Source organism: Pagrus major, chromosome 23 (assembly GCF_040436345.1).
Source record: "Pagrus major chromosome 23, Pma_NU_1.0".
Lineage (NCBI taxonomy): Eukaryota > Metazoa > Chordata > Actinopteri > Spariformes > Sparidae > Pagrus > Pagrus major.
In genome coordinates this window covers 20,509,023-20,536,333 of record NC_133237.1, presented here as the reverse complement: position 1 = coordinate 20,536,333, position 27,311 = coordinate 20,509,023, and the positions used below count along the sequence as shown (strand labels likewise).

The window sequence follows — 27,311 nt, the reverse complement described above, 5'->3', positions numbered from 1 at the left end:
TGTGTCCAGCAGCTACTCTGATGATTTCTGCTTTAAAAGGCGTCTCAATAACATCTGTTCAAATCAATTTGGGATCTTGAGGCCTCTGGAGAGAAAAGAAAGTTAAAGTCTAACAGACCTGCAGAGACAAGTTACAGTTGCTGTTCAAGGGAGGGGTTAGTGAACAAGCAGTCAATTGAAAGTGAAAGTTTCACAGTTTCCTTGAGTGATCTCTTTTTTTCATCATCATTTTCTTTAAGCTGTGTTTGCTGCTCTCGAATTAATAACAAACCCCCCTTTTTTTTAAACAATTTCCCCCTAGGGGATAATAATGTATTTCTGATTCTGATTCTGATTATTAAAATCAATTTCAGGGTGTTGAAGATGGCAGTGTGGATCCAGGCCCAGCAGCTCCAGGGAGATGCTCTGCACCAGATGCAGTCTCTATATGGTCAGCACTTCCCCATAGAGGTGCGACATTATCTTTCCCAGTGGATAGAGGGCCAGCTGTGGTGAGTTGCTCTGCAGCACCAACTGAATAAATGTGTGTGTGTGTGTGTGTGTGTGCATGGGTGCATATGTGTACAGTTATGCCCACATATATGCCTGCACAAATGTTTGTGCTGTATGTTTTTCCATGAGTAGATCTATTAAGGGAAATCTGGATACAGCGTCAGAGGCGGCGCCCCATTCAGTCTTATGAAAGCTGTTCAGTGGCGCGTGAAGCCAAACGTCCTTCCTGGGAATAAAATTAACTGGAATTAGCCCTCCACTCCTCTAGACGTTCCAGATGTTATCGGTCCAATTGGATCAAATTATGAAAGTGTAATGAGTCATTTCACCCGGGTTGTGACTCTCAAGAAATGTTGTCAGCCGATTCCTTCACACAACGTATGTCTAATGAGCTTCTAAGCCTGGCGCTGTTCCCAGAGGCTTGGCACATTAAGACGATTCCTTTTTTGTCCCTTTTTCGTCTGTTATTTTCAACTACTTAGAGTTAATTTTTTAAGCATGTGTGTTTATTTATGACTGTTTCTTATTTGTCTTGCCTGCATGTATGTGTGTGTGTGTGTGTGTTATTAGGGATAGCATAGACCTGGAGAACCCACAGGAGGAGTTCAAGGCTAAACGCCTGCTGGATAGTCTGATCCAGGAGCTGCAGAACAAGGCCGAGCACCAGGTGGGAGAGGACGGCTTCCTACTCAAAATTAAACTGGGACACTACGCCAGCCAGCTCAAGGTAAATATTTTGGAAACGTACCTCACAGATTGTGAGAAGAGCACTGCACTGAAAGTTCATTACAATGTTTATGGACTTTTTTCCAACTTTTCCTGTTCATGCTGCCTGTCTGATAGACAGATTTTTTGGTTTGCTAGTAGGGCTAAAAATATATGAGAGGAAAAAAAATATTGGAGCATGAAGTGTCTACTCTTCATGCAGTAAAAAAGAACAAAAACAACTCTGGAGGAGTATTGAAGTGAGATCATAAAAATTCCACCTGCACAGACAGTAGCCACGTTTTCAGCAAACACTCACATTTAAACTTTTTCCAGTCTGAGAATAATAAAAAGTGGCTCGACTCAGAGCCCCTGTCACCGTAGGTCGTAGGAAGAGCAAGCAAAGCACACAATGTTTTAAGAACAGGTTGTATCCACCATGAGGAAAACAAGAGGACGGCCCAAGTGAGGGTGTTGGTAGCCAGCCAGCGCTGCTATTTATGATCAAGCTCCCTGTTCACAGATCCGTTCTTCTGTTTGTCTTCTCCCCTCCCTGAAACCAGGCAGAAAAACAGGGGGAAGGGGGCTGGCTGTGTGGAATCAAACTGCAATCCTGAATTCCTGCCACTCAGTTTTGTGAACATACAGATGTGGTTGAATGTGATATATGAGATGTGGACTGTATGTGTTCTGTTACTTTTCTGTTAGATTCTCATTTACCTACACAACTTCAATAATGCTGACACCCTGTGCTCTTTTTTTCATCATAGTCTGGTTTGTTTACTTGTAAAATTTGCTTGCTGAAAGCAATTTAGGTTTAATGCAGCTACATTCTTCCACTTATGGCAGGAAACAACAAGAATGTCATCAACTGACTGCAAACAGTATTTTCAAACAGAAAGTGAAACCACAAACATCACACATCATTGGTAAAAATATTACTGTAACTCATAAACACTTCACTGTTGTGTGTGCGTGACAATGTGTGTGTATGCTAATGAGTCATGTGGCTATATGAAGTGCACTGTTCATCAGAGATGAGTCTCATTAGGCTCGTCTAATGGGTTTTAGTGTCTCTGCGCGTTGACTCGGGAACTTAGCGAGCTTCCTTGATGCGGCTAAATTGGTGAGTCCTGTGTGCAGCAGCCACTCCGCTCGTCAGGAGCTAACAAGCCTTAACACAGCACATGTGGTCCTTGTCTTTCAGAGCACGTATGACCGCTGTCCTCTGGAGTTGGTCCGATGCATCAAACATATCCTCTACACAGAGCAGAGGCTCGTCAGAGAGGCCACCAATGTGAGTAGGATGCATGCGTGTGTGTGTTGTAAAATGCATACGCAAGCTGACACCTGCATGCACACTTGTTTGTTTACACTCGGATATCCCCACTGAAATATAAACCTCACACACCTGCGGCTTCCCCATGCATTATTCATTTCATAGTCTTCACAAAGCCTGCAAACACAAACAGAAACTCAACTACATAATGGTGACTGATTCATAGATTGGGTAATTGGGTAACTACTCTCTGTTTTCTCCATTTATCCCCCCGGGGTCTGCAGATTCCCTTGAATTATGATAAATATAAAACCTGCAGTCGGTCATACCTTCTCAATCATGCTGTTAAACAGCCTGTAAAAGTAAACCTTTTGTATTTCTCCACTGTAACACCGCAATAAGGAAGGAAGTCAAAATGGAAGTCAAATATTTCACGGTTTATTACGAGCACTGAGTTATAAAACCATAAAGCCAGCAGTGCATAAAACATGTGACTCTCAGCAACTCCTGGGGTGAATTGATTTTCAGTCACAACATGCCTTTTCTATTAGTGGAATGCATATTTGGACTGATTGAATTTCACCCTGTTTAGTCTGAGCCTTTAGGCACCATAGTGCTCTCTCATTTAACTAGCCATGCAGTCTGCCTGTATACGACAAGCAAATACATTTCTTCCTTCCCTATGAGCAGTGTTCCCTTGTGGCTTGTGGTCACTTTACAGTTAAATAATAAAGCATTAAGTACAGCTTGGTTTTGTATCTCTGCTCCGACCCCCACAGATAGACCCAGTAGCTCAGCTCTCAATTCACCAGTGGCCGGCCATTTCCCTTAACAACTATCATAAACAATCCAATGACAGACAATATACAGGCCAATGCACCGTCCAATGGAAAACCAACCTTACCAATTACTTTTTCCAATTTCACATCCGCCGTCTCTCTGTGCCTGTCTCTCTATCTCACTTTGTAATTGACAGTCGAGCTCTCCGGTGGGTGGGATGTTGGACAGCATGTCTCAGAAATACCAACAGATAAACCAAGCTTTTGAGGAGCTTCGCCTGCTGACCCAGGACACTGAGAATGATCTGCGCAAGCTCCAACAGAACCAGGAGTACTTCATCATCCAGTACCAGGAGAGCCTTCGCATCCAGGGTGAGACCAGAGGGCTTGCATCTCGTTATTGCAGCGAAAAGAAATGTTTTGACTGACCAAACTGTGAGGAGATTGTCGACAGTTTTGATAATAAGTCATTCATCATACATGCCAAACAACAGGTTGAAGCTTTTCTGATGCAGATTTGTTGCTTTCCTGATATAATGCAGTTCAATTTGGAAAAAACCTAGTCACTAGACTTACATTTTGTAAACTCAGTGATTAATTGGTTAATTATAATAATCATTAGTTAAAGCACTGAGTGGTTTGGTGCAGTTATATCGAACTGTTCCTAACTGTGAGGCTGCAGTGCTGCATGAATCAAACTTATAAAGGTGTGAAACTGTATAAAGATCACATGCTTCACATACATTTCACAGCAGATCAGCTGTAGATCAGCCATGGAAAACAAACACCAGGAGCTTTCATAACCCAGCAACCTTTGCATATATGTTTCCTCATTCAGAAAACATCAACCAAGCTGTTATGACGTCGGTGTTATGCTATAGGAGGCTCTACTGAGTAAATCATTATTCCTCTCAGGGGATAATGTACACTGTCTGTGCACAGGTCAGAGATTTTTACCTCCTCTCTCTTTTCCTCCCCTCCTCTATTTGGACGGCAACAACCCCACCCCTCCTCAGCTCAGCTGACCAGCCTGGCAACGCTTCCCCCTGCTGACCGACAGCTACGGGAGCCCGCCCTTCTCAGCAAGAGGGCCACTGTGGAGGCATGGCTGACCAGAGAGGCCAACACACTACAGAAATACAGACTGGTAAGACATGAACATAACACAACCTTAATGTGCTGTATGTATGTGCAAGAGCGCTCAAGTGTGATTGCAAATCAACCTCTTCATTTCTGTTGATGTGCAGGACCTGGCGGAGAAGCACCAGAAAACACTGCAGCTGTTGAGGAAGCAGCAGACCATCATTCTGGATGACGAGCTGATCCAGTGGAAGAGACGGCAACAGCTGGCAGGCAACGGGGGCCCGCCGGAGGGAGGCCTGGACATCCTGCAGTCCTGGTGAGTTCTCCTCCACCTCCCACCAAGATCACAGCCTCTGGACTACCTCACAAAGCAAAGGGTCACAGGTTTACAAGCCTTCAATTGACTACCGCTGGGTTTATTACCAAAGTTTGTTCGCTCCCTAAAATGAGAGATGTAGGCAGGCCAGTCTGACATGTCTCACTTTAAGACTTTGGCTCCCTTATTTTCAGACTGGCTTTGCTGTCTTTGCCTTTCTTTGTGTCCTGCTTGAGTAAAACCTTCAGCACTACAATTTTCTGTAAGCAATGTAGAGTGAGCAATGTTTTTGTTTGTGTGTGTCAGGTGTGAGAAGCTTGCAGAAACTATCTGGCAAAACAGGCAGCAGATTCGGAGGGCAGAGCACCTCAGACAACAGCTGCCCATCCCCGGCCCCATTGAAGAGCTCCTAAATGAACTCAACAGTACTATTACAGATATCATCTCAGCATTGGTCACCAGGTATGCATGTGTGTGTTCATCTATACTTCAGAAGGATGAATCTTAAAGGGGAATTGCCGTTTTTTACAACCTGGACCGCGAAACTAGTTCATTTCACCAATATTTTGTTATGATACGCTAGTGCTATTCCCCTCTGAGTCCGGGGTTGCCTGTTATCAACATCCGGGGTCTGTAGGTTGACCTACTAACCTCTGACCTGGATGATGTCATCTCTGAGTGCCGCGCACACCCGTGACAGCCGGCTTGTTTACCTGTCGTTTGCTACTGATAGTTTTTTGCAACATGGCTGAATATTTTTCTGATTCTGAGGTGGTGGACGATGACTTTGTTTATGATGGACGTCCTTACCGTTTTGAGCCAGAGTACACGGATGAGGAGCTCGTTGAAAGAAGGATGCGGAGGCAGAGAGAGGAACAGCTGGCCAAAGAACAACAAACGGCTGCGACTAGGCTAAACAGCTAGGTCAACCTACGGACCCCGGATGTTGATAACAGGCAACCCCGGACTCAGAGGGGAATAGCACTAGCGTATCATAACAAAATATTGGTGAAATGAACTAGTTTCGCGGCAGATAATGCGTTATATAGAGGCTGCGCTTCGGTGCCCCAATCACTCGCATTATATGGATATACGCGGCGCTCCACTGGATCTAATTTCGTCCGAACGACTCCAAATGACACCAAAGTTATCTGGGTGAGTAAATGATTGTATTTTATGCTAGAAATAAGGTCCAGGTTGTAAAAAACGGCAATTCCCCTTTAAGTTGACTTAAGGCCATAAATGTCAGTCAGACAGTTATATAAAATGAGGTATTGCCCTTTCCTGCATTCAGTGTTGGCCATTGTCAGAATTCAAATGATGGAGGTTCTGCAAAGCAAAGAGTGTGCAGTGTGTGAGAGATTAAAGGAAAGCAGGGGCACATGCAACTTTTTTCAGTACATTATTTTTGGCCCAGAGGTGCATCTGCCAGGGTCTTTTAGCCCTTTTAAGTATAATTCTGTCGAAAGTTCTTGACAGAATCCTCGAAGTTTGTCCCTACAGGGACCCATAACACATTGCAAAGCCATGTCTCTGTCACAACGATTTCTGATTGGCCACAGACAAGCTTGCTCCTACACAGTAATGCACTCCTATCATGCACAATACAAGCACGGGTTATGTTTCCTCAACAACATCCTCTCTATATTCCTCCTAATGCTATGTGTTCATGTGGACAGCACATCAACATTGTGAGAAGAAAGTAATGTTGATGCTGTTTGTTGACTGAAAAGTAATTACATTCATGACCTTCCATCAGCGGGCATGGTTGCAATTAAGGTAATTTTCAAATCGGCAGGTCATTAGAGCTTAAAGGAACCCTGCGGAGTTTGCTTTGTAAATAGTTAAATTGCATTCAGCATTTCACGCCAGACCACATTGTATGTGCACTTAAAGTCTGATAAACATGTTTAATGCATAAAATCCTCTAAACATTTGTGCAGTAGTGATGCATTGTTTAAGTTCTGTGTTCACATCAGTTGCAGCCCTCTGCAGTCTGACTGAAGACTCAGCAATTATTTGAGATTTATTTGAAAACAAATGGTAAAAATGCATCCAAATAAGCCATTATGGCTATTAACAAGCAGATTTTACATGTTGCATCGTCATGCTAATGCTGGTAGAATCCCTATAAACAATACTTCAAAAAGCTGAGGCAATCCAGGCGCTCAAAACAAGAAAAAGTTCTAAACGAGGAATGAAATATTTTTAAAAAATCCTTTTATTGTAGTGGTTAAATCTAAAAGATAAAAGGCCAGTCATTAAAAAAGCTGACGTGTCTCAGTTGTTAGGTCTTCATCACGGTTCCAAACAACAAACAGCCCAGTGTGGCCCCTCTTATTAAGCCCATCATGGTGTTTGTTGTTTGGAGCCCTGATGAAGACCTCATGGTCAAAACATGTTGGCATTGGGCAGCACAAGGAGCAACTGGCACTGTTGCCTCACAGCAAGAAGGTCCTGGGTTTAAGTTATATGAGATCGTTCTTTTTTAATGCCTGGCTGTTTAATGATTTAGCCACTATAATTACAGCTTTTTAATAGTTCCCTTCTCATTTTGTTTACTTTTTTCTTGTTTGGAGTGCTTGGATTGCCTCTGGTTTTTGAAGTTCTGTTTTTTTTCCCCATTTTCCAAGAGCATCTGACACAATTTCAACATTGTGTTACAAAGAGCAGCCAATCATCTCCTTTTTCAACATATAAAGTAAAGTGTCTTGTTTAATCTAGTGGCTTCTTTAAATCATGATTTTACTTATTATTGTCTCCATTTTATGAAATGCATGCATAGTGTGAGCCACCTAATCAGCAGCACTTTGTCATTCAGTCCGACTCTCTTTTTTGTCTCCACAGCACGTTCATCATTGAGAAACAGCCTCCACAAGTGCTAAAAACCCAAACCAAGTTTGCCGCTACAGTGCGTCTTCTAGTGGGTGGGAAATTGAATGTGCACATGAACCCTCCACAGGTCAAAGCCACCATTATTAGTGAACAACAAGCCAAGGCCCTGCTGAAGAACGAAAACACAAGAAAGTAAGTCCAGTGTCCCGTCCATGATGGGGTGGGTTAAAAAGGAAAAAACACACAAAAACTATTTAAAAAGAAATTCAAGTTTTTCTGGAGGGTCCGACTTCTTCACCTACTTGGTGACCTAACCGAACAACACTTCATCCAGCTCTTTATTGTTCTTTGTATACACATTTTTCAGTATCCCTGCTTCCATTAGTGGGGACACTGTGATGAGCCCCTGCGGCACCATTAGGTTAAAGAGTCCTCATTTACTACCAGGATTACTGGATCCCAGGATGAACTCTGGTCTTGTGTGTTTCCAGACCTCACCACAGAGACAGGGCTGGAACTTGAACAATGTCTCAGAGGAATCTATGGTGTGGATGCAGAATCCACATTTAGCCTGTTCCACAGCCTCGTTACACATTCCTGCCAACTAATACAACCTTCCAAGACTGTAGGTCAGCCAGGCAGCCAGTGGTTAAACGAGTGAGCAATTCAACAGCTCAGCCAACTTCTGCTGTTTCTCATCTAAACCACTTGGTATGGCACCCAACCCGCAGTCCAGAGACATCTGTTTGGTGGTTTCTCATGCAGAGGAGATAGTTAATTTTTATAGAAAATGACTGAACATCGTTCCGAAAACCCAGCATGTTTTTCACTCTGCCGCCCAAACAAGCATCATTTTCTTTTAATTTGTTCTGGGAAGAGTTTTATTCTGTACTCAAGTGCGCCAAGGCAGACAGTACAGCTCACTCCTTGATTCTTTCTCTCCTTCAGTGACAGCAGTGGGGAAATTCTCAACAATAACTGTGTGATGGAGTATCACCAGACTACAGGCACTCTCAGCGCCCACTTCAGAAACATGGTGAGTGCTCCTGAAGTGAATCATCTACAGTGGGTTAATTATCACATTGTCCACGGGTCTGTACTAGAGAGCAGCTTACTTGTACATACAGTAAGTAGCTCTTAAGTGAAGCAATTGCCAAGATGTGTTTGATCATCATGTCCATTATTATGTAAATTCAGGGCAAAACTGGCTTTGTTGAAAAGCCACTTTTTTGTTGTTGTGGTAACTGTAAAAATATTTCCTTCAGGTGGGGTTGCTTCACGTGTTACCAATGAAGTTTCAATAGCTTTCGGATTTCTAGAATAATAAACTGACAGTATGTGGAAATAACCAGTGGTGGACTGATGTTTGAGGGGGCACCAGCTGTATGTAGTGGGGCACCAGCGTCAGAAAGCTGTGACATATTTATAGTGAAGAGAGGGCACTTCACCATGTTTTGTCAACTGGAAGGACGCCCTTGAGGGCACGTTGTCATGTTTTGTCTTTTATTGGCGCACCCAAGGGGGCATTTTGCTGCATTTTTTTGACTGGTACAGTAGAGTATGTGCTAAAGCTGCACCATTAATAGAAATATTAGCGCAATCAAGATATTGCCAAATGCAATATAGAAATCACAAGCTAAATATATGTGACAAAACAACATTAATAAAGTACTATAGCGCTGCAAAGATATCCTGGCCTACATATCTTGTTCTCCAAAATAATCCCTATATGATTTTTTTTTTACCACCAACAAAACCATAGCAATTCAGCAGTGCTTTGAAGGATCAGTTTGCAGCTTCAGGAGAGCCTCTCTATACATCACGCGTGTTGTTAGCAATAATCCACAGAGACCTCAATGGATTATTTACATGTAGTCTGACTCAAAGTGAATTATACATGCATGTACTGTAAGTAGGATATGTGCATTGTCGGCCTAACTGTGCAGGCAATATGTACAGTGTATATATCCAGTCTTCCTTATTCCTACATATCATCTTTCATGTAGTCTTTGAAGAGGATCAAGCGATCGGACAGGCGAGGAGCAGAATCCGTCACAGAAGAGAAGTTCACGATTCTGTTCGAGTCCCAATTTAGTGTCGGCGGCAACGAGCTTGTCTTTCAAGTGAAGGTAAGAGGACGCAGATAGATGAGGTGGAAGAAAAGACTACATTATCCTTGACACGCAAATCACACTATCCATTCATACATTTCCAGAAGTGGGACTCATTCTTAAGCCTAAAGCCATGATTCAACTGCAGGACTTTCCCCAGCCTTTTTAGGAAGTGACTACCACCAGTGACCAGGTCTAAATTAAGTTCTGTGGAATTTATTTTAACCTCCAAAAAAGTCCTTGCTTGGAGCTAGGACTTTCCAAAATCATCAGCATGGAGTTACAGAAGAAAGCGTACAACAGATGAGCAGAGACAAAGTCCAAAAATTGTTGTTGTGCAGTCACATGCAAAAATGATGCATGAAAACAGCCTGAAAATGCTTTTTCATATATCAGCGTACTAATTTGCGTAATCTTTGCTGAGCTTTGGACCACTGTGGAAATGCAGACAACAGCGGGCTGAAGAAGTCTTTTAGTTCCTTGAAAAGTAGTTCCTGTGACTTTATTTTCCAAGTACTTTGGGTGGAAGCGTGACGCAAAACACTGAGCATCCACAAACAGTGATATACAGTGAACCATAACAGCCCAACCAATCTCACTCATTCCCATTCCTCATCTGTCATCTTTCCCAGTAATTTTACTATGTGGTTTAAAAAGCTTTTGCTCACCAATAAAGCCACAGATATACTATGAAGGTCATGTTGTTTTGCAGTATGTCCAGCATTTACTGACACAGCCTGCTTCTTTTTAACAGACGTTATCACTTCCTGTAGTGGTGATAGTTCACGGTAGCCAAGACAATAATGCCACAGCAACTGTGTTGTGGGACAACGCCTTTGCAGAGCCGGTGAGTAAATGTTTGTGTGTGTCACTGTTCGAAATTCTTTGTAGATAAATTTTCTGTACTATCTCCCTGAGTTGACGCATACGCATACCTCTGCCAAGGCCTAACAGTCCCCTTTGTGTGCATCAATCTGTTCTCACTCATACATACCAGCCACCTAAAAACACTTTTTTTCCATTAAGATCCATGCATTATTCACTGAGAAAGTAATGAAAATGTCGGAAAACACCCTTACAGTCTTAATGAAAGTGAATAAAAATTCCTGGATTTGTCCCTTTATCCTGATCCGCTCTAAAAGTTAATGGGGTCCATTCTAGGCCAAGACCTATTCTCCATCCAAGTATTGTGGAAATCCATCCTGTAGTTTTTGTGTAATCCTGCTATAAAGCCAATCAACCAACAAACAGACTCGGTGAAAACATGACCTCCTTGGCGGAGGTAATAAAACAGTTCCAGATTCCAAAAACAAAATGTCAATTCCCTCACACACCATCTCTGCATTGATCTATTTAAAAGGTCGACGTTTTGGTCTCAAGGACCTTGACACAATGACACATTGCTAAAATAGAGACTATAATAGCATGATAGTTCACAGCTGTGTTGGTGATCTGATCACATTCAGCAGCTCCTTAACTCAAAAACCCACTGCTGTCAAACCATACAGTATCCACAACCCCTTTTGTATCACCAAAAAGGAAAACATGAGCCGTATATGCAGTAGTTCTCCCCAGGACCTGTAAACACACTTTGATGTGTAAAATTAGTGGAGCTACCCTTTAAAAATTAGCTAAATCCTTCCGGAAACAATGCTCCTCTGGAAACAGCTGTCTATTCTCTTGTATACATGCTCATGTTTGCACATTTTCTCCATGTGTTTCTTAATGCTGCTGCCGCATTGCTCGTGTCGATAAAGCTCATGTAAATCCACTGCCGTCTCCTCTGCTGTCTGCAGGGACGGGTGCCTTTCCTTGTGCCAGACAAGGTGCTCTGGCCTCAGCTTTGCGATGCCATCAACATGAAATACAAGGCTGAAGTGCAGAGTAACCGGGGCCTGTCAGAGGAGAACCTGGTCTTCCTGGCTCAAAAGGCTTTCAGCAGCTCCAGCAACAACCCTGACGACTACCGCAACATGACTATGACTTGGTCACAGTTTAACAGGGTACGTCTCTTTTCTCCATGAATATAAACACATGGTCTGTGTAAAGAGCTTGACTATCAGTGGTAATCTATGGATATTTATAAGACCTAAAGAAGGTTTTCTCCTCTTTGCATTTTTCAAAAGCCCACAGGCCAGTTTCAGTAAGCCATTTTCAGCCACATGCTTGTTCTCCATGGAGGGCTTCACTGTTGGTTATTCATGTATAGAAAATTTCATGCTCCATTTGCAGCGTCCCCACAGCCCTATTCTGTAGTCGACTTGATTGAGAACGCCTCATTGGTAGCCAGGTCTTCATCTTAATGGGCCTGTTTGTCCACACACTGAAAGGCTGGAGGCCTAATTTTCTGGCTCAAAGCAGCTGGTGATGGCAGAAAACGCACTCACATTCAGCACACACCATCAGTCTCATTAGATTACGGGAACATCAAGTTTCAGCCACTTCACCGAACGGCGTATAAGCTACACATGTACACACAGTCCCCCATCTCTTCTTTTTTCTCACATACACAACATTTAAACATCCAGCTGCACACTTGGTTAAATCATAAACACCACTTGGATGAGGACATGTTGTGCTCTGTATTTATAGACCGGTTGGACATCTGTGGTTATCTGAAAACCTTTTAAAATACGTTCATGTCTGTTTGAATACTGTGTGCTTTTCAAACAAATCTTTTTTCCAAAACCTTTTCACTTACAGGAAAGCTTGCCGGGGAGGAACTTCACATTTTGGCAGTGGTTTGATGGTGTGATGGAACTCACAAAAAAGCATCTCAAACCACACTGGAACGATGGGTAAGGAAACTGCTGAGGTTTTAATCTTTGGCTGAGAAAAAATTTAAGGAATACCTCTCTTTTTTCAATATGACAGCTGGACTGCATGTTCAGTGAAAGTGTATGTTTTCTTGTTCCCATTTTGTCACTCTGGTAACTCAGGCAATGGTTCACTTTCATGATTTTCCATGGCAGCCTGAGGGCTTGGACCTGCTCTCGCCAGTAAACTAGACACATAACAATTTTCATCTCTCTTCTTTTCTACACTTCTTTCGTCTATTTTTCAGAGCAATCTTGGGCTTTGTGAACAAGCAGCAGGCTCAGGACATGCTGATGTCGAAACCCAACGGCACTTTCCTTCTGCGCTTTAGTGACTCTGAGATCGGAGGCATTACAATTGCCTGGGTGGCAGAAAATCCTAACAAAGCAGGTATGACATGGAAATATGTGTTACTAGAAAATGTTGCTCTTTGCATTCATCTGAAGCGCACCACTCTCATGCGACCATAACTCTTCTCTTGTCTCCCAGGCGCCAGACAGACTCCCAATGAAAATGTCAAATAAAACCAGTGACTGTGACAGTTAAAACCCAATTTGGAGATTGCATAATTTTCTTGCAAATATCAGCATGAATCAGAGCTCGGGCCTTTTTTCAGAAAGCAAGTTTAGATCTCTGAGTTTTGACCGGAACTGTGTGTTGCTGTAATCCAGTTAACATCGGAGGTTGAAATTTCCTTGTCCAAACTCCTGACCTTCAAGCCCTCCAGATGCAAGACGCCAAAAGTTAACAAAAAAACCTACACAGAATCAGATCCTCAGCAATGCAGCCTCCTTGCATGATAAACAAGGTTTACGAGGTTACAGAGGTTACCATAATACATTTTATTTTACAGCACATTGCATTCCATTGTACATTTGTTTAGCAGGAGGTTGGAATATTCCGAGTTCTGAGTCGCCTGAGTAGGGAAACTTTGAGTTCAAGAAGAGTTGGATCAGAATTAGTTCAATCAAGACTGAGTATGTTCAGCCTGAGTTGTGCGTGAGCTGGAAATGAAAAAAAACCCATCATCAATGGAGCTCCAATACTATGATTCACCAACGGGTGAATGAACAGCAGAGCCTCCATTTTAAAAGTGATATTATGTCAGTGTTAGACTCTTACATCTTGTTTCTGCTGCCAGCAAGAGGACAATACACTGGTTATTGCAAGTGTAAAGAGATTAAATGGAGCTGTGAGTTAGATCTGTGTATAACATAATTGATAACAACTTTTGTCATCAGCTATCTATGGTAGCTCAGTGCCTGAGGACAAAATCTTATGGGATAGCCGAGTGATGTAGCTTTTAGATTTTTAAAGTGAGAACTACTGTCAAGCTTTTGCAAAAATGGACCCAAATGCGAGACACTCAGAGGCAGGTAGGTAAAAGAACAAAAAGTGAGCTTTAAGGCAACAAAAGCTGTAACACAGGTGAGCAGGAAAAAATGGCAGGAAAACAGACAAAGACAAGAAGTGGAAAGTAAAACATGACAAATGAGGATAAACTTTCAACATAAAACAGGAAATCACAAAACTGAAACTCAGGACCATGAAAACTACACTGTAATAATGCTGAAAATGGCCTGGAGAATAACTTATTATATTACTATCACAGCTGATACTACGGTGTGTGTGCTGTGTGTCTCCAGGTGAGAGAATGGTTTGGAACCTCATGCCCTACACAACCAAAGACTTCACCATTCGCTCTCTGGCTGACCGCATCAGCGATCTCAATCATCTCCTGTTCCTCTACCCCGACAGACCCAAGGATGAGGTGTTCTCCAAATATTACACCCCACCACTCTGTAAGCAACCTTCTGTTTGCGCTGGCAGCTGTTACCCTCGAAATGTAATATCACAGTTGCAGAGTAGTAAACTGATGTCCCGCACTGAGCTGTCTCTCTCCCTCTGCTTGTTTGTTTTAAAGCCAAAGCAGTGGATGGCTACGTGAAGCCGCAAATAAAACAAGTGGTGCCCGAGTAAGTATCAAGCTTTCTTGTTCTTCCATTCCTTTCTTTCTTCCCTGACATCAACCCAACAGATTTCCTCTCTGGCACCATTAAGAGTTAATCACTAGATATTGGACCCTGAATTCAGATCAGCTATTAGATAGCTGTTACAGCTGGAGGAGGCCAATTAAGGATGGCCAGGGTTCCTGAGTGAGCTTGTATTCCACTCATCATTAGAGTTAGGCTTGTTAGTTAGCAGGCCCCGCTCCCTCATCTCCACGGTCGGTTCACCCGCAATACAGAAAACGGCCGTAATCATGCAGCGAGGCCTGGAAAACACGCTGAGGGTAGTTGCTTAGGCAACTGCTGAACGCAGACTCATCGGCTTTTATCTTGGGTTTGTGTGTGCATTTGTGTGTGTGTGTGTGTGTGTACAGGTTTGCTACAGCCAATCCAGACCCAGCAAGTGGGAATCCAACCTATATGGATCACGGCGCCTCCCCAGCACCTGTCAATCACCCTCACCCCTACAGCATGTACCCACCTATGTGAGTCAACAAGTCCTTTGAACATATGAGCTGCTTTGTATGAGTGTATGGGTGCATTTCATGTGAATAAAGTGAGTCTTGTTGCTTCTGCTGTTTTGGCGATGTGCTGTTGGCTCGTCTGAGTATGGTCTGGCTCCACTCTGTGTCCCGTGGCAGGAGTGACCCTATGTTGGACGCCGACGGAGACTTCGACCTGGACGACACCATGGACGTGGCAAGGCATGTAGAAGAGCTCCTCCGGCGGCCTGTAGAGAGCCAGTGGGGCGGCCAACAATCCTGACCCCGGATCTGTTAACCCGTGACAACACCAAACAAACCCTGCCTCCCAACTTCCCCCACTCGCAGTGACATTTCACATGGTTTAATTCCATTCATTTCTCTTTTTTTCAGATAGCTATAATGTGAAATGTTAATAATGGTTGTGATTTTATTTTTCTTTTCAGCATGAGAGCATGCATGTCAGTGACTTCTCTTAGTTTTATTTGTGACCATAAGTGTTTGTGAAACAGACTAGGTATAATGCAAAACCTACAATGTTACAGTATTGTGAAAAAGAAAAGAAAAGGTTATGTTCATTCACATTGTGCATGCATTTCCCATTGATTTTGAACAGATTTCAAAAATATGCTACTGTAAGAAGTCATTTTAACAGTTGAATGTTTTTATTTCGTTATATCCTCGTAAATGGGTTATCAGTATTTTGATAGTGACCTTGAACTTGCCCTTTGACAAAAAAGAGAAACAGTATTGAAAAGTTTTGCTTTCGCTCTCAACAACATTATCCGATTCATCGCTCTGCAGTTTCTGTCAGTTTTTCTAATCGATATACACTAACCTAAAGGCAGAGTGACTCTCTTTGCTCTCCGTGACTGACAGCACACACATCAGCACACGGTACACACGCGCAAGTGTACGCTGTATTTGTTCTGATTTGTTCACCAGCTGAAACCCATGACGGGGGTTTATGCACCTCCCTCGCTCTCACAGGGCTATTTGTCTTCTGTTTGTACACAGAAATGCAAATCCAAGCATTTACCCACCGCTGCCTGCTTGTCCTCTCAGGTCCCTCTGTTCTCCTCATCAACGCTACCTCGCATTATTCTACTGACAGTCATTACTTTTGGTTCTTTTTGTTGTTTCTGCACCACATTCACACCAGTAGGTACGCTTTTTGGGTTTTTGTTCTTGTAATTTGTGTTGATATGTACAGGGATATCCTTGGATGTTTTATGCTTGAAACGATGAGGTCTAGATGCATAAAGTGTTACATGTCTGGCCGGTATGCTTGAATATTTCCTTCTGACTTTTCTGCCTATCCGTCCACTTGTTCCTGTAGCTGTGTCAAGACAAATCTAGGGCTGTGCAAACTCACCAGCCACTGGACCACATCTAGGGATGTATCTCAAGGATGTAGCGTCACGTCAGGCTTTGTCTGGCTTTTGTTTTTGGTCAACATTAGTTTTCTGTGTGTCCACTTTTTTGCTATACAGGAAAAACAGCAAATACATCAGTCTAATAGAAAAAGGTTGAGACTATTACACGACTCCCTCCACTAGCACACACAACGCTGAATAGAAAACATGTTGTCCACAACAGCCTTGCACCTCAGGAATGCTTCGCTTAGCTGATGTATAAGCCAAATAGAAAATGATCTATGTATACAAAATATATGAATTTATTTTCTCTATAATAATTCTATTTTATTATTGTTTCTCTGGCACTCCCCCATTGAATGTAACCCCTTTGCATGACCCTGTTGAGGATTTATGTACAAATACCTCCTCAGTCTGAGCAGAAGTTTCAAGTCTCGTGTCACCAGAAGTCCCGGTTGAAAAAGGATACAGACGAACTGGAAATCAGAGAAGAATTTATGATGTACTTTTGTGTTTGCCCGACAGACATTACAGTATTAAACATATTCCCTCGTCTATCTTTTCATTTCTCCTTCAAACAATTTTTTTGTATCTTGCTTTCTTTCCTGTCTTTGAAATCTCAAGCTACGTGGGCAGTCTTGTGATATCATCCTTCATCACCGTCAATTCTCATCATTTTTAAGCTTTGTTCCACTGTAGACTGTGTATTTTTCGATGATATAGATGGCGCTGTGTGCTGTTCAATGTATGTACCATGTTTGTGGTTTGGAGGTTTTCCAAGAGAAACAGCTGTCGAGTTGAAAAGAAGAAAAATAAAGTTTTATAAATAATTTTAACTCAACCTGTAGAAGTACAGAAGATTTTGATGTCACTACAAAATAAATGCTTTTTTTTTTTTTTTATGTGTGCGGTCAACACCATCCATTTAATCCCCAAGCAGCGGAGTCAGAGATGTTGCACTCCAGAAGCTCATCAACAGGATCGTGCAGAGTAAAAGTATTCAGTCAAGTGTGTGTGTAATCCATTGGCAGCGTCTTTACGAGAAAAAACTAATTATTACGGTGATTAAAATGAACTGCATGCCAGGTCCCGGCTCCTAGTTAAAGTGTTGTGTGTAAGTGTGCCATATATTGTATAAGAGAGACTCCTGGCATTTCTTGTGTAGGCACTCATGTACTGCTTTACACCGTTACATTATTTAAACACTGCAACATGTGAAATAGTTTACAAATTATTGCACTTACCAGTATACTGTATGAAGCTACGATGAAAACATACGCTTTGCTTGGAAGAAACTTTCTTTCCCAGATGTTTCAGATGAGAAGGTTCGTTCATTTTCAGCATCCCCAGTGATACTTTATACGTTAGTTTCATGTGTTAAGAGCTTTATCTTTATCTTATCAGAATTTTTAATCACTGCAGACTGTTTTCCATTTTTTCAATATCTCCAGTGCTCTCAGTCATTTGTTTCCTAACATTTTTGTACAATATGAATGCCAACCTTAAGACTGCAGATAGTTAACAATAGAATATGTAGAAAATGATCAATGTTCAATATTTTTTGTCCAAGTTACTCGCTTACTTCAGTTGTGAAAAGGCTTTACATGTTTATATCAGGTGGGAACATTAGAGACACAATCTGCACAATGGTTCTTGAAGGCACCATTCCTTTCTGTGAAGCTTTTAAAAGTTGTATGCTTTCAGCTACATTAACACTAGGGATGTCACGATATACAGAGATTGACCATAATCTTGATATTTAAAAGTGAAATATTAATATTGTGTAAATCATACACAAATAATAATATTATGTAAATAATCGCGTGCCTCCTATAAAATTTCTGTTCCTTTCCATTCTCGCTTTGTCATAGTAGGTGGTGGTAATGCACACAATGCAGTAACTAACCAGCTACCTACGACCACAGTGTGTGGCTATTATACTGCCACACAACATCACATCCGAGGAGATGACAGCAAGACACTCTACCTGCAGTTCAGATAGATATCGCGATAATATCGTTATTGTGAATTCTTTCAGCTACAATAATCATGTTGTGAAAGTCTGATGTCGTGACAGCCCCAATTAACACACAGAGCCAGTCTAACCTTTACAAACTGGAGCAATGAGCATTCAGGTTGATTCTCTTGATGCACCAAACTGAATCTAAACAAATTGTTTGTGTAAATGTGTAAAAAAAAAGAAAAAAATTGATATTTTCTATAGTTAAACAGGTAATGTTAAACTTTGCATGTAGGGGAAAAAACGAATTCTCATTCAAATGTAGCAACTCTAAAATCTGAACATAATGGAGGGTAAGTACAGGAAGTCAACTGGAGGAAATGATAATGTGAAATTGATGAAGTGTGCATTCATTTATTTAGTTATTTTTCTTGTCACATCATCCAACTGCATGCTTTTTTCCACAACCCAGAATAGCAGCAATTTTATCTTGGTCACAAATATCCTGAATAAGCTCTATTCTGCCACCTGGTGGATGTAAAAAAAAACATTTCTTTCTGTGTGTGTGTGTCTGCGTGTATTCGAGCTGTAGTTAAAATGCCAATTACCTGTCTGGTGTCATTTCTGGGAAAAGTGATAAGAAATTCTAAATTGTATGAATTATAACAAAATGAGACCGGTTATTGCTTAAATGATTTTCTTTATCAGTTAATTCATTGGTTGCGTCTTTAAGAGAAAAAACTAATTATAATGGTTTATTAAAATGAACTGCATGCCAGTCATTTTTTAATTATTTATACCTTATCTACAGGCTGCTATGTCAAAGGCTGAAAATGTGTGCAGGTCAGTGACTGTAATCTGGTGGAAAGGGCTCCTAGAGGTCAGTGGTGGGTTGTTGCCAGGATACTAAACCTGCATTCATTACAAGGGCTTTAAAATAGATGTAGGTGGTTTGCATCTGAAGTGACAATGAATCCATAAGGTTTTCCTTCAGCAGTGGGTCTTACATAATGTACTTTATAGAGTTATCAGTGTCTGTTTATATGAAAATGACAACAGCATTACCTCTGCTGAGGAGGTTATGTTTTCACCTGTGTCCGTTTGTTGGTTTGTCAGCAGGATTACACAAAAACTACCGGACAAATGTCCACAAAACTTGGATGGAGGATTGGTCTCAGCCCAGAATAGACCCCATTAACTTTTGCTGTGGTTCTGAATAAAGGGATGGATCCAGGGATTTCTTTCTTGCTTTCTTTAACATTGCGGGATCGTTTTCCAACATTGTTTGTTAATTTCTCAGGGAATAATACATGGATCTTGATGAAAAAAACAAACAAAAAAACATATACATATACGCATATACGTGGCTGGTTCCTGTGAGTGAGTGCAAGCTGATGTGGATCCTAGATCTGGTAAGTTTAATGGAAAGCGGTTATGGGTGGTTTAAAATTTGGAGTGATACAGGGCTATCAAGCATGATACTGGATTAGGCTCGACTTAAATCAAAGGGGACTTTTGGGCCTTGGTGGAGGTATGCACTCTACTAAGTGCCATTCTGTTTTAAATTAAGTTTTACCTTGATGGCTGTGTGGTAATAAAGTACAGTATTGCAAAGGAGGTTTACAATGTGGTATGCACATAAATTTAGAGAACAATATAATGAATGAGAAACATATACAATACAATTTGTTATTGTAATGTTAGAACCATTAAAGGAAAGAGATAAAATGACAGATGTTGAAGTACAGCACAGTTTATGCTCTTCCCTAAAGGCTGTGACAAGCTGGTATGTTACTTTGTCTAGTTAATGTGCACATTTTGAAAAACATTGTATGTCTGCAGCTGCCAGTGGGCTGTCGCGATAATAGAAGGCATTATTATGTTATTTCCACTACAGGAGAGTCTTAATGTTCAATGTTAAATGGAAAAAAAATATGTGCATATATCAGCATTGGCAACAACCGAACTGAGTAGGAAAATATTGACATATTGGATATTGGCAAAATTCCAATTCTGTGCGTCCCTGAGTTGTAGTGTTGCCTCATGTGTTGCTCTTGTTTGTGTTGATTTGTACAATCTTTGGTCTGTTTATTAGACAATTTATTTCTCAGTTTCTGGTTGCTCCCTACTTTTAAGTTTTGATGTAGATATCCAATGTTTGATGTTAATTTCCTTATCTTTAGATTTAATAAGGTTGACCCACGTTTACTTCTCTATCGTCTCTACTTGGTAGCACAGAGCTTTATGATCGGGGGAGTTGGACTCACTGGTTGATGATGTTCTGAGAATTGTATTTGATTTTTTATCCTATTGATGTTCGCTGTGTTTCTGTGGACATCAGATATCAGGAGTATCAGGAGAATTTTTTTGTTTTGTTTTAGTGCTTTAATTGTATTTATTGTATGTCAGGGTTTTTATTTTTTCATAATTGTTATTTTGGCCTTTTAATGGCTTTATTAGATCTCTCAAACTACAAACTGAGTGCATGGGGCTCCGTGTTATGTAGGGGTTTTAATATAAGTCCAACAGCCTTTCTTATATATAAACTCAAGCTGGATCCTGACTGTCAGTTTTATGCTACATAGGCCTACTTGTCACGATACAAATAAACATTAATTAAATGCATACATCTAATTTAATAATACATGTATCAGACAAATGTCTTTAAACACAGTTTTTTTGGTCAAATAAAGTCCTCAGCATTCTGTTTGGGAGATGTGGACATCTTCCACCAAGCTGTAGAATAAATCAGACATAAAGATGTGGCCTATAAGAGACGTATGACTGAATATTTGAGACAGTAGAGCAGCAAACAGTTGAGAACTCACAACTGAAATTAATTAGATGAAAAAATGATCTCTTTCCAAAGAAGCACATTGGTATTTAGCTCATCTAAACCTTGTCACCACCAGGTGTCAGTAAAGTCCATTAAATCAGACGGGGAACCATTCAGTGACTGAGCAGATTTGGGGTGAGATCATGTCAGTAATCAGTAATAATTTAATGATTTAAGTGGCATGTAATTAATTTTTGAAAAACACTTAAACAAATTCAAAGTTGATATAAGCTTAACACATAATGTGGCAGTGGTTCTTTAAAAAAAAGGTGAATGAAATATTCTCCTTTGATTCCCAAATTACAGCATGTTATTGCCCTCAAAGTACAGCAAAGATGTCACAGTAGACTGTTATTCTGCTTGTTTAGTCCTCGCTTTGTCATTATTGGTATCCCGCTTTATATACATGTGTGACCAGACAATCTTATCCTCCCCAAAATTGACTAAATATCCAACATACAGACAATAGACAGGAGGAGGTGTAAGTGGTAGCTTTGCAGACCTTGTCCTACTGTGTATGCCATATGCCATTAGCACCTAAAATCTACTCACTTGGCCTCTGGCCTGCTATCTTTGCATGGCTTTTTCTTCTAATTTAGTAATTAAACCAACAAGTAATTAAAAACTTCCATAAAACAAGCTCACAGTAACAAGCTGGTTAATTATGTACTGTAACTCAGGTCAAGTTTGAATTATATATGTAAAATCAGCCTTTTACAGGCCTGTTTTTACACAAGTCTATTACAGCATCATGAAACATTAATCAGATGCTGTTTTTGTAGCATTTAGTCCTATTATGTTACAGACCTGTCAGTCAGCTTTGATAATAGATTATAATCTGTTTGTTTTTTTTCCAATTTCTGGTGCCGGGGGTGTCCTTTGTTCAGATCTGCCACTATAAATGTAGAATTAAAATGTTAAACCTACACTATATTAAAGGCCTTTGTGGGAAAGATTCTTTAGATGGTTTCTGTTCCTGTTGAACTGATGAGCACATGGGCAGGCACAGGAAGTGCGGTGACAAAGCTCAGGAACACACACACCCTCTGCTCCCCAGCTGTGAGCAGCATGAACTTCCTCTATTAGGTATCATTATTCACACGCTATTCGCCTATCTGTGAGAAGTACACTCTTGTTTTTGTGGTTTAATTTTTGTCTCTTTGAAGTTAGAAAAAGATGAAGAACAGAAAAACAAGGTGTGAACAAATCAACAAACTTTCTGTACAAATCTTGTGTGGTAATAAATCCTGACTGTGTGACCAGGTGACCCTTTCTTCTTTTTTCCCTGTCGGCAGGCTAGGATTAAAAAACTTGATCAATAGCCAGCTGTCATTAATACGATGGCTGTTAAAGGCCTGAGGATGAGGCGATGGAGATCCATTGGTCTGAACCTGACAGCTGCTGCAGCAGAAGGGAGCGTTGCCTTACTCTACACAGCCATGGCAGACATCCTGCCACAGGAAACTGAAGCAAACCTCAATGGAAAACAAGAAGAAAAAAACATTTTGCTGATACAGCCTATTCTATATTTCACTTTCTCTCTCAAATGTTTTACTCCTTCTCATAATTCCTGATCTGGTCATTTGTCATGCCCTGATGTTTTCACTGAATAATGCAGTGCTTTACAGTGCTCTGAACATGCAGTATTTGTCAGTGGATCGATAAGATGCACCTTTACCGAAGCCGATTGTGGTCACGCCTCGTGGACTCATGTGAACTACTCTGATCGGTTTAAATCAACATGGAGCTGATCGTCGAGCTCGGAGACAGGTCGTCAGAGGACTTTTCACATTAAAGTGAGACAGCTGGGCCAGGCGAGGAGGCTTTTAAAAGCAGAACCTTTTGCTAAATTATTTCTGAGAATGCATAATACATGACCCTGAGAGATCACGAGGGAAAGGAGGGGGGATAGCGAGAGTGAGGGAAGGATAGAAGGGAAGAAGGGGCCATGAAATATCTCCAGCCTCCTCTTCCTAAGCATTTAATGCCTCAGTCAACCAGCCATCCATTCCTTCATCCCCTGCTCACTCATTTCCTCTGTCACATCATACATTCACAGATTTCATTTACTTCTACCTCTTACTATTCCACCTGTCCTTGAGGAGAAGCCTGGCTCCGACAGAACATGTTAGTCACTCTCATTCAGAGGGCTAAATGTGATTAGAGAGGGGGAGAGTTATGTCTGCAGATTAAGCCACTTATCACCACCAAGGTTTGTGAAAATGTCCACATAGAAACTCTGATACGCTTGAATAAGACTGTACAGTTTGTCTCCGCCCTCTGACAAACATATTTGATGGCAGTGGTGGAATGTAACTAAGTACATTTACTCAAGTACTGTTTTAAATATTGCCCTTTTGTACTTCACTACATTTATCTGACAGCTTTGGTCACTAGTTATTTGTTGAGCACGTTATTGTGATGACAGAAAATGTATTAGCAACAATTTTAATAGTAATAATAATTTTTAAAAAATCATAATTCCAGCTTCTCAAAAGTGGACATTTGCTGTTTTTCTGATAAGTTAAATGTATTTTTATTCAATTTGAAGTTTGGATGATGGTTAGATGAACCAAGTATTGTGAAGGTGTCACTTTAGGCTCCGGGTAATTGTTGAGACAATTATATGGTGGCCCTGAGGGTCAAAACACAACATTTCACAAATCACAATGATCTTTAATTGAGAAAATAATGAGCAGATTAATAATTATTAGTTACAGTCCTATAGATCATAATGAGCTCCACCTCAACCTACTACAAGTAAACTCCTGCTTTTACATTAATATGTGAGTAATAACAATCTAATGATATAACAAATTATAGTACAACAGTCACAGGGGACCTTTTTCTCCATTGAGTACTTTTACTCTGAATACTTTCAGTACATTTTCCTGATTATACTTACAAACTGCAGTACTCTTACTTTACAGAATACTTTAATTTCCTCCATCCCTGTCTGATGATTATACGGGAGGTGTATCTGCTGTGTGTCATGTGGGTGTTGCTAGAATTTGCCCTTTGTTTGCAGCATTTACATGAAGGATAACTGTCTGAATATAGAATTTAGTCTGTCCATGATGTGACGACTTTGCTTTGGCTCGGTCCATATTTGACAATTCGGATCAGACGCTGAGCTCGCACCCTCCGCTGCACATGACTCCTTTCATACAAATTGGCTGTGATTTGATTTGCCTCCTCAGTGGGTTATAAAAGGGGCTACATTATCCCAGCTTACTGGCCATCTCTCGTCTGATGATGTGAGTTGGCCTGACGTTGAATGTCACACCCTCCATTGTTGTAGTTTATTTTGGCCTGCCCTCAGGGATGTGAGCAGATGCTCAGTTTTATGGTTTGTGGAACAGGAGGTGCCAGGGTTGGACTGCGTGCCATGATGTTGCACAACAACAGACTCTCTAATTCACGATCTGAAATGAATGGGGCTAATATTTACAGTCTCCACTCTGTTGTTTCTTCCTGCTGATTGTCTTCAAATCGATACTCAAGGAGAGGGGAGGTGGGCGGGGGAAGACAATCCTTGCGTCTTTGATGAAGAGTGATGCTCTGAAATTACAGAGGACTGTGCTCTGTATAAACCATTACTATTCTCCTCGGCATGTATGGTACGGGAAAACAATCTTAAAAATAAATAGATAGAATAAACCACAAAAGGCTCCCCAGAGGCATATTCAGGCTCTAGTACAACTATTGTTCTTGTTTGTCCCCTCTACGTTCATTTAGATGTAGATGTAATTTTAAAAGAGCTACACTCGCTCAGATCTCAAGGATCAAGGTATTTGAGTGTGTATTGTGAGCAGGATTCCCATCATTACAGTTACAATAGCAGTTACATGATGAAAAGTATCTGATCCGTCTGTTCTCTGTGCCGTCCTACAGCGCAACAAATTACCTTGATGAAACAAGGACACACTGTCTCATTGATGTACTGCGCTGAAGCGTGGCTCAAGTCAAATCAAGTGCTTTTATATCGGTCAGAATGGATACTTTAAACAGATAAAACAGTGCAATTCAGATAGCAAATCTATATTTTACTTTTGAAATATTTTTGGCCCCAAAAGAAGAAGAATTAGATTAGTCGATGACAGGGAAGCATTCTGTTCTTTTACTCCAAATATCCCGTCCAAAAGAGATCATGATAGAACCACAGCTCTGCAACTGGGCTCTAAATATTTTGGAAACCCGTTTTTCTTTGGATGCTCTGCAGTCTGCTAAGTGGGTAGATTGAGAGATCAATCTAACTGCTGAGTCATTGAATAGATTTAAACTGTGATTTGTCAGCATATTATGTTGCAGCTGATAGTCTGTGATACAATTTCATCAGTGCTCACCCCAGAGGACCCTTTTATTTTCTTTTTGAAGTTTTGCTATAAAGCAAAGCACATGTTAATCTCGCCTTGTTATAGATATTACACCGCACATGCACGTATGTTTGTCTCTTTCTGCTCTCTCATTTGTCAGGTTGGAGGAACCATTATACAGCTTTATGTTGTCCATGTACAAAAGATTGTATTGCAAACCTTTCATGAAAATAAAATCTATTTGTAGAGAGACTTTCTCTACAACCTAGAACCATGAAATCACCTTTAAAAGATATATAGCAGTTCCCTGACCTTGCAGAATCCAGCTTTTGTGGCAGGCAATTCCAAACTTTTGAAAAGTTTTAGATATGAAGAATATGGATTCAGGGAGGTCGACTGAACTCGAGCCACGGGACCTCCTCTCCACCATGAAGACCTAGAAAGAGGACACAGCACACAAACACACAAATTGCAAAGCCCACACCATTCACACAACAGGAGAAAGGAAACAAACACAGAGAGAAGAGAGACACAAGCACAGCATGCACACAAAGAAAAGAGAGAGAATGGAAAGGCTGAATCACCTGGAGGATGAAGATTCAGATCCAAAACATGGATGAGGCACCGACCAGCAGCCAGGGGGGAGAGAGAGAAGTCCAGACAGCCAGTGGTCCACCAGAGAGGAGCCTGAGTGAAGAGAGAGGAAAAGGAGGAGAGACATTGAAGTTGTGGGACAACAAATAATCAGAAGGTTAGAGAGATGCACTGGCTTTCAGAAAGTTTATAGTATTCTCATCAGCAGGACAAATGTGGACCATGAGTATCAGGCTTAATGAAATACTGTCTCATTTATCATCGAGCTGCAGAGCTGCAGCACCAGAAGCCTCACATCTGTAATAATGGACCTGCATGTTCTGGTTCCACTGGCCCATGAAAAGGCAAGCAAAGTTATAGCTGCTGCAGTTCTTGACACATGAACCACTTGCAGAAAATGACTCCTACAACTCTGTGTTTTGTATTTGTTTTATAACCATTGTTGTTCAAATTAAAGAGGTTTGGGTGACACTTCATTTTACAGGTCTGCAAATTCCATCCTAAGAAGGTAGTAATTATCAAGGAGCACATTTGAATTTTTTTTTAATTACCCCCAATTACCACAATAAATACCTAGTTTCTGTCTAACTTTCCCTCAGCAGGCCACTAGACTGAGGTTAGTTGTTGGGACGGAGAAAAGACAAAGATAACCTGATCGGTAGTTGAATTGGTGAGATTGTAAATGGTTTAAAATTGTACTTCATATTTACTGATCTGCAGACGATGGACAGAAACTAGTTGGAAGTTAAGCTGTGACATCTTACTTTGCACTGTGGGGGTGCGGGGTGGTCGGTGTTGTTTGCTCTGCCTGTCGGTGGTTTAATGTATGTGTATGTATGTATCTGTGCTTTCTTTTGTTTATTTTTTGGCTTCCTGTTTTAACTTCAACTAGTTTGGCTTTTATGCATCCTGTTATATTATCTTCCTGAGTGTCCTGCTGTTGTTCTGTCAAAGCACTTTGTAATCTCTGATTTTAAAGGTTCTCTATAGGTGCTATCACAAAAATACACTTTTTCAAATTGTATTTATCTGTTTTTATGATGTGTGTGATTGTCCCTCATTAACAGGGTCCCTAGCTCCCTCTTATGGAGCGTGCAGCCTGCTACATGGTGACTTAATGAGTGAGTTAGGAGCTCTGCGGCTCCTTCACATCAACTATAACGCTGATGCTCTTTATAATTAAACATATAGAGCTTAATGTGTGTATGAAATGTTCATGTTCAGCCTCGGGCTCACAGACTGTCACCAGTCTGTTTGCTTTAAGTAGCAGCGAGATGGTGCACGCGCACGCCTGAAGAATCAAACTGTGATTGCGCGCGCG

General features: G+C 41.1%; 1 protein-coding gene across 1 annotated transcript in view; it reads left to right on the top strand.

Moving 5' to 3' along the window:
• The first annotated feature begins 357 nt into the window (after positions 1–357).
• stat5a (signal transducer and activator of transcription 5a) overlaps positions 358–27,311 on the top strand; it is a 94,779-nt gene continuing 67,825 nt past the window's right edge. Inside the window, 20 exon segments of the mRNA XM_073495011.1 lie at positions 358–491; positions 1,063–1,219; positions 2,405–2,494; positions 3,453–3,627; positions 4,272–4,402; positions 4,503–4,654; positions 4,961–5,116; positions 7,502–7,681; positions 8,438–8,525; positions 9,496–9,618; positions 10,355–10,447; positions 11,397–11,603; positions 12,304–12,398; positions 12,665–12,807; positions 14,064–14,219; positions 14,342–14,393; positions 14,801–14,911; positions 15,068–15,169; positions 15,355–15,407; positions 15,854–16,194. Coding sequence (XP_073351112.1) covers positions 364–491; positions 1,063–1,219; positions 2,405–2,494; positions 3,453–3,627; positions 4,272–4,402; positions 4,503–4,654; positions 4,961–5,116; positions 7,502–7,681; positions 8,438–8,525; positions 9,496–9,618; positions 10,355–10,447; positions 11,397–11,603; positions 12,304–12,398; positions 12,665–12,807; positions 14,064–14,219; positions 14,342–14,393; positions 14,801–14,911; positions 15,068–15,169; positions 15,355–15,407; positions 15,854–16,194 — 2,733 coding nt within the window. The 5' untranslated portion in view covers positions 358–363.